General features: G+C 27.9%; 1 protein-coding gene across 2 annotated transcripts; it reads left to right on the forward strand.

The window, feature by feature from the left end:
- Nucleotides 1-6574: 6574 nt before the first annotated feature.
- On the forward strand, nucleotides 6575-8677 carry LOC113369800 (UDP-glucuronic acid decarboxylase 1-like). 2 transcript variants are annotated; one of them, XM_026610372.1, is made up of 8 exons: nucleotides 6575-6721; nucleotides 6786-7069; nucleotides 7147-7432; nucleotides 7499-7612; nucleotides 7668-7855; nucleotides 8026-8158; nucleotides 8227-8360; nucleotides 8420-8677. In XM_026610372.1, exons 1-8 carry the CDS (start codon nucleotides 6661-6663, stop codon nucleotides 8543-8545), a joined length of 1326 nt encoding a protein of 441 aa, XP_026466157.1. In that variant the 5' UTR covers nucleotides 6575-6660; the 3' UTR covers nucleotides 8546-8677. The 2 variants fall into 2 exon arrangements, with proteins under 2 accessions (XP_026466157.1, XP_026466156.1); XM_026610371.1 differs by having other exon boundaries at nucleotides 6780-7069; nucleotides 8420-8676.
- Nucleotides 8678-8732: the final 55 nt, after the last annotated feature.

Genomic DNA, 8732 nt, shown 5'->3' on the forward strand with positions numbered 1-8732 from the left:
TTTTTGAATCTAACTTGCAATTATCATTTAATTGTTTGCTAGAGGTATACATTTACAAGAATTATATGCGCGATTGTTTTATGATTTACTGTTTCAAAACGTTCATTATGATTACTCAATTGATTCGGATTCGTTGATAGGAATTCATTAAAATATTTGTGAATTCAATATTGAACAACCAAAAATTCCTTAATTTTTTATTGTAATTACAATTTCACAACGAAATTTGCAGTAAGTTTAATGAGACATAACCCGAACATCCAGTGCGATGGGATGAGATAGCTTCGGACACAGACAATTGACGCAATGAGACTTATAATTGATCAAAGAAATCTGGCACAAAAAATAATTGATAGCTTGTGTAAGAATTTAATCTCTGTTTGGCCATCGACATCGTATTGTTTACCATAAACAATTTGGCTGGCTGTTAACATTTCTATCTATATATTAATTAAAACTGAAATAATGGTCTTGTTGATATCTTTTCGAATAATTAATTATTACAAAAACGTATTTTTTTTATTTCATTTAGTAATTACAACTGTCTATAAATATGACATCTAGTAATTACGAAAACGTATTTATTGATTTATTGTAATCGGTTTGTTATGACAATAATGATATGGCAAAATTGTCAAATGTTAATTGATATTATGATATAATCAATTTATTTTATAAATTATCAACTTCCTGAAAGAAAAGTTTGTTTTCGCGAAAAAATCTTATTTGCCAGATCCCTGTAGGGTAAGGTAAGTTAGTAATCGCAAAAAGATCTAAAATGAATTTTTTTATATATTTTACGTTTCGAAGGATTCTGATCACTTTGGCATACCTTAACAAAAAAATGGATATGTGTGTGTGTGTGTGAATACAAATTTTCATAGACGATTTTGGGAACATGGATTTGAATAATTCAAAAAACTTGACAAAATTTGAATAGTTCTGATTAGTTTTTGCCAATGCAGATCTAGCAGTTTCGAAGATACGGGGCATACTTTTTCCAATGGTCTCAATCGATATAGAATGACTTGAAACGTCGAGGAAACATAAAATTAGCAAATTGGATTTTTGGGCAAAAACAAGCTTCTCCTTCGGGATGTTAATTAATATATTGATTTCTTATTGATTAAGTTGATTATGTATAGGTATAGAAAAGTTTATGCAACTTGCCTTAAGATATAATGCCACTTACAAATAGCTTATTGTATTTTATTCATATATAACCAATTTATAAAAAAATTGTTTTGAAAAGTTTCATTTTTTCTGAGAATACAGTATAAACAGAAATGAGCAAATAATAATAAGAAGAAATTTTACAATTGATTTTGTTGTAAGATATTATTCCGTATTTCACAAAAAGAAACTTTATAATTTGTATGTCATTTTTCAACATCAATAAATTATAATAAAAAACGTGCTTTGAATGTAAGATCTTTGAAATTATCAATGTGTTTTACGTGAGATCTGCTACTTATTGTTCGAGATTATTTTATATATATATATATATATATATATATATATATGTATATATAATAATAATAATAAATGGTAGTCTGCCCGAAGGCAGGTCCATGGTGTGAGAACCACCACAAATAAATGATTCTCCTACCCTTCATTCTATTACCACTATTCCCCTTCCCCAATTTTTTTATTAGTTTTTTATTTTATGTATTATATGTATTATATATATATATATATATATATATATATATATATATATGTAAACACGAAATAATATAAATACATACACACATATTTAAAAATTGTTAGATACCCTAATACCATCTATTTTCAATGGCACTCACCATTTCTGTATTTCTTATTATTTTCATTAGAAATTTGATTTTTCTTTCTAGAACTGCCATTGAATGGCAAACATCTATTTTATGAAATTGAAAACTTGTAATTATCAATTGAACCGTTTTACGAAATTTATCTGTTATTTTTTGCGTACTAATGTGCGAAGATTGTTTCCTGTTGGCCAAGACGTGTTTTACAAATATTTGCATCATTAATCAGGTTTTGACCTCTTAGCTTTCTGCGTATAATTATTTTTCGTTTTTATAAAAAAAGTGATCAAATATTGTTTTTAATCGATGACATATTGATAATTTAACATTTATTAGAACTTACAAGTGCAAATTATAACGCAAGACTTCCGGTTTTTTCATTTTAATAATTTTATAATAGTTCATAAGTATATCAGACATGTAATATAAAAAAGAGTGAAATATATTAACAACGTAGGTAAATATGAATAGATATATAACACATGCATATATACATACATTTGACAAATTTATATATAATTTTTTCTTGAAATTGCTATATTTACAATATTGTAAAGACAAAATTATTTATTATTAAATGAGTTTGTGAAAGACAATATTTTTATGATTTTTCTGTGTTACAGTTAAAGTTTTAGAATTTATCTTTCTTAGTTTAAATTGATACAATGAAATATTATATTGAAAGTCACAATTTATCAAACGCAATTGGTATAGATCTTGAAAGGAAAAACTAAGTTATATTTAATTTTAAGAAATACCGTCGTAAGTTTCGAGTTCCAGTTTGACTCTTCTTCAGTGTACAAAAGACAAATTATCAAAAAAAAACACGCATACGCAAACCATATTCAATAAACAAAAAATCTGTATAAGGGTCATACTTATTAAGAATAATTAAATATTTAATTTAAATGTACTAAAACTAATAATTAATTTATAATTATAGCTCGAGTATTAAAATATAATTTAAGTGTTATCAATATTTATTAGAACAAGTGTTTATTTTTGAAAAAATGTCAGGTTTCAATAATTCAAATATAAAATATGAATTACTTTTCAAACAATTAAAAAAATGTACAAATGTATAAAAAATGCTTAGTTTTAATGATTGTACAAAAATGCAAATTGCTTAGTTTTAATGATTCCTGAAGAAAGAATCATCTCATTTTCCCGAAATCTTATAAATAAAAAAAATTTTTTTGAGCATGTAAAATATAAAAATATATGTAGAATTTGTAGACAAAAGTAAAAAAAATACATTTGCATGTATAAATGTACAAAAATGTTGGTTCTTTCTAATGGTTCCCCCCGAAACATAAAAAATATTTGTGGTGATGGGGCAAATGAAATAATTGTCTGAGCATATAAAATATAAAGATATATATGCATTTGTAGATATAAGTAAAATGATATGTTTACATCAATAAATTGGAACAAATGAATTAGATGATTTTTTTCACTACTGTAGCAATTTTTTTATTGGATTATTATTTGTATAAAGTTATCACGAATGAAAATGCACTTATGAAATATATTTTCCCAACTATGTGTACAACAAAATAATGTTTACAAAATTTTATAGTTGATGAATTATAGTTTTATAATTCAATTATTTAATGAGAAGTACATACCACATTCAGTATATCCAATAAACTTTTTCTAACCATTTTTAATCTGCTCCTTGCAAAGCACAATAAAATACAAATTTTATCTTTATGTTCGACAGATACAATTGATATTATTGCACTAATCACGTAACTTGGTCCACAAGTTTGAATCTTCGACGGTTGCATACGAAATAAGAGTATGGGATGTGTGAGAGCGTACATTTATGTTGCGTGAGGAGCTTTAAGAAGGGAACGCTCAAGCTCACCTTATAGATTGCGAGTGGCCATCAGAAAAGACACAGGGCAAAATCGCATGATATATATATATATATATATATATATATATATATATATTTAAATGGTCAAATTAATTAAATTACGTTGCCAAAAGTTTTAAAATAAATTGCCATTTTATTGAAGGATAAAGGCATTTTTTTCACGTTATCGAAAGCACGAATCAACTGATTTGAATGATTCAAGAAAAAACATTCGATTCGTATTGACAGAGAGATGTGCTGATTAGTTTTTGATAGGTCCAGCCTTTCCGAAGATACGGAGCAAAAAACTTAAAATTGACCAGTTTTTACGGCACAACCAATTAGCATGATTAAACAAACATTCGATTCGTATTGATTGAGTGAACAATCCTTTACATTTTTGTAAATGCAGATCCAGCGGTTTCGGAGATACGGAGCAAAAAGTGCAAAGAATAAGAAAACGTCGTATCCGATTAGAGTGATTCAAAAATCATATTGCTTGTACCACAGTGTGAAGAAAAGAAGTATTTGCTTTGTTTCCTTTCTTATAGATAATCGAAGGTCGTCGCTCAAATTCATATTTGACTTATATTATTTCCATAAAATTTGACTTTTATATATTTATGAAATTCAACGATGAAATTCACAGAATCTATAATGATTATTTTAAAATATTTAAAACAATTGTTATTACTCATTGACAATTTCTTATAGATGACTGATTATTTTTATTTCGTAAATGTTTAATTACCTACTGTTTCAGAAAGTTGCCTTAAAGCACAATACTGGCGACCACTAGCTTTTTATTTATTCATGTTTTTTATTTATTCATGTTTTTTATTCTTATTTAACAGTAATTAGAACCCTAAGAAGCCATATGAGCTATTACACAGACTTCTTTAATTATATAATGGCTTTATAAATGGAATTTGAAAAGATTGTCCTATCCCTTTCATGAATTCAATATTACAATATCGGTAAAATTGAGTTATTTTTAATTGATACACCACTGCCGGAGTAGGTAATTGGAAACATGTTGCTTTCTATATTTCCAATCAAAATCCGCCGTCACTACTCCGAATAATCATAATGTCCGAGGCGGGTATCAAACCCAGAACTTCTGACTCAAAGACCTTATATATATTAGTTCTAATCATAGATAAAAGGTTCTAATCGCTATGCCACAGAGAGCCAAAAAAAAATTGTATTGAAAAAATACAAAATTGCAGTATTGAGAAAATCAATACAATAATTAGAATTTTGTTGGCTTAAATTTCTTGATTTATAATATCAGTGACAAATAATTTTAAAGAGGAAGACTAGCAATAACGAGGCAGTTCTAGCTACTATTAACAGTTTAAGTATTCATCATTCACTCAATATCTGAAGAAACTAGGATTTAAAAGTTTCAAGTGATCTGTGTTAATCTTTACACATCAACAATAATTTCAAATTTGCCCATTGAAATATATGAACAACAGCATTTCATAATGCCAAACCAAATGGCAAATATTATATTAGATAGTTTTAATATCCAAGTTCTTTATAGAATCAAACGATATGCTGTGATCAGCTATTATATATAGTATATATTAAATACTGCGTTACTTATTGTGAATTAACTTATAAAGATCTTACAGTTATATTTCTTATTATTGATAACTCACTTATTATTTGTAAATAAGATATAATACATAAGTCAAAGAGTAATGTTTCCATTAAATTTAAAGCATCATGAACATTCAAATACTAAACAGTATTTGAATTATCTTTCGAAGATAAAGTAATTGGCGTCATGTACTTAAACCAAATCTTAACAGTCCACAAACTCAATTGAAATGTTTTAATGAACTTTTATTCTTCGTTTTCATAACTTACAGAATATTCAAAAGTTTGCATTGGCAAACTTTTAAATCTTCTGTAATTTTTGAAAATTAAACATTTTAACAATTTTTAGTAACTAGGGTTGAACTTACTTTTAACAGCTACTACAGCATCTCCAGTACGAAAATTTTATTATAATCTCCAGAGTTTTAATGAACTTTTATTAGCTGCATTGACAAACCTGTTGAATATCCTGTAAATTTTAAAAGTTTAACATTTTAGCAGCTTTTAGTAACTAAGAGCTTAATAAGTATGGTTGAACTTACTTTTCAGCGAATACAGCATTTCCAGTATAGAAGTTGGAGTGTCATATCACCTACAAATAATATAAAGCCACTACTGGATGTGCAACCAATCCGAATCTAGAAAAGAATGTAAAGAAATATAAGTAAAATCAATTTTATTTAGCACATCATATCAAATCAATTTATAACATTAGTGTGTGGATGTTAAATTTGTATCAACATGTATTTGTTGCCTGTAAATAGATTATGTTGACCAGGAATACTTACACAATTGCGTTTTCTATTACATCGAATATTTTTTCACCTGGTTAACTTCAAAATTTCTTCGGAACAACAAATAATTGAATATTTCATCCTTCTGCTTGTTGGTTTTATTGTAAGGACATGATTTGGCGGCACTGACACGTCTCATAATTTTAGCACAAATTATAAAATAAAAAAGCACAATTATAAACATGCTGATCTTTTTAAGGCAAATAGTAATAAAAAATATAAACGAGTTCTGACAGATTTCAGATGTAAACCGTCCTGTCAGTTTGTTTCACCCATGGCTACCAAACTCCGAAAAAAAGTCACTCGTCGCTCATATATTCGTTTAAATCGAATATTTCGGAGCAAAATACAAAATGACCTAATTTAACTAATTTTTTTTGTTAATAGACATTATAGAATATTATATATTTATATTCTAATCTAATGTAAGGCACATAGATAAAAGAAGAGTAAGGCATGTGTGTGACACTGACAATGAGTTTCTGACATTTATCATTTGACATTTATGACAATGTCAAAATGTCTGAGTGACACCGAAGTGAACACCAAAAAAGCACAATTTGAAAAACAATGTTCAAGAATAAATGAAGCCGATAATTAATAAATTATGTTTATTTGTCGTAAAAAACTTCGCAATGTCATAATAATAACTATAGGCCTTCTCTTAGGTTAATTTCTTAAAACCATTCAATTTTGTTAAATACATCTTTGTTATAGTACTCTTAGTTTTAGGTATATACAAAACATTTGCCAATGAATCATACTCCAATGAAATCAATAAAAAAAATGTCGTTGAGAAAAAGGCGAAAGTCATAGATTATTACGATAACCCCAAGGAAAATGACATATACAAATCCCAAACATTTGGAGCAGTAGATAACAATGTTAAGAACATGGATGAGGCTAAAAAACGAATTTTCGAGCTGGAAAGCAAATTGCGAGAGTTGGAAGCACGTATGCCGAAAAAACATCCTGATGTCAGGTTCTTAAATTATCAAGCTCGAAAGAGAATTTTAGTAAGTGAGACATCTTACAGTGCTCTTATTATTTATTCCTCAAACTAACATATAATAAGTTGTATTATGGGTTTCAGATCACTGGAGGTGCAGGCTTTGTGGGATCTCATTTAGTAGATCTTCTTATGATGCAAGGCCATGAAGTTATTGTCGCAGATAATTTTTTCACAGGTCGCAAACGTAATGTAGAGCATTGGCTTGGACATGAAAATTTTGAGTTGATTCATCACGATATTGTAAATCCATTATACATAGAAGTAGATGAAATATATCATTTAGCAAGTCCTGCTAGTCCTCCTCATTACATGTATAATCCTGTTAAAACTATAAAAACAAACACCTTAGGAACTATTAACATGTTAGGTACGATCAGCCTTTTTGGAAAGCATTATATGTAAAAGATTTTTTATGCTAATATCTGTTTGTTAGGTCTTGCCAAAAGAGTCAGTGCTAAAGTTCTAATAGCAAGTACATCCGAAGTGTATGGAGATCCTGAAGTCCACCCACAACCGGAAACATATTGGGGTCATGTCAATCCAATAGGTAAATATGTTTAAATGTAAAACCTGCAGTTGTGTATAAGTTAATAAGTCTTCAGGTCCCAGAGCTTGCTATGATGAAGGGAAACGTGTAGCTGAAACTTTAAGTTATGCTTATGCAAAGCAAGAGAAAGTCAATGTACGTGTGGCAAGAATTTTCAATACATATGGGCCCCGAATGCATATGAATGATGGGAGAGTAGTTTCCAATTTTATATTACAAGCATTAAGAAATGAACCCATTACTGTGAGTGTAAACTTAGGCATTTAATATATTTATAAAATAATCCATTTTTATATTTAAAATGTTCTGCTGATTCTAATAAATCTACTGAAAAATTGTCACAATCAGTACCAACTAGATGTTAATTAATTGTATAAATATGAAATTTTATATTAATAACAAAAAAAATCTAGGTATATGGTAATGGAAGCCAAACCAGATCCTTCCAGTACATCACGGATTTAGTGGATGGGTTAGTGGCTCTGATGGCTTCAAATTATACACAACCTGTAAACATCGGTAATCCTATTGAGCACACAATTGAAGGTATTATCATAAAAATAAGATATTTTTCATCATTTTATAAAAATATCTAATACAATTTTACAAAATAGAATTTGCAGTAATAATAAAAGATATAGCAGGAGGTAGTAGCAGAATATTAAAAACTGCAGCGGTGGAAGATGATCCCCAACGTAGAAAACCTGATATTACAAGGGCACGTGAAATTTTGAATTGGTCACCAAAGGTAACAAACTTATTATAGTTTTATTATAAATATTCTTACCATTTTTATTCTTGAAATAGATTTCGCTGCATGAAGGTCTGCAAAAGACAGTAAATTATTTTAAAAAAGAATTACAGCGTTCAAGCCATACTCAAAGAAATGTTTTTTATCCTGAAAGTATAAATGACGTATTAGCTGCTAATTAAATTTTATTTTGTGACGAATGCTCACTAATTGTATATAATTAAATCAGATTAAAATGTGTTAAAAGCAAATTGCTGAATTACATTCATAATACATTTTTCTAATGAACAAGATTTATGCTTATCAGAAGCAAATAAAAGCCGAAAATATATGGTTATGATAATATTTTTAACTTGGTAAAATGAGAAT

Source organism: Ctenocephalides felis, unplaced genomic scaffold (genome assembly GCF_003426905.1).
Source record: "Ctenocephalides felis isolate EL2017-DRISC unplaced genomic scaffold, ASM342690v1 CF-g0.4_SCAFFOLD_01492, whole genome shotgun sequence".
Classification (NCBI taxonomy): domain Eukaryota; kingdom Metazoa; phylum Arthropoda; class Insecta; order Siphonaptera; family Pulicidae; genus Ctenocephalides; species Ctenocephalides felis.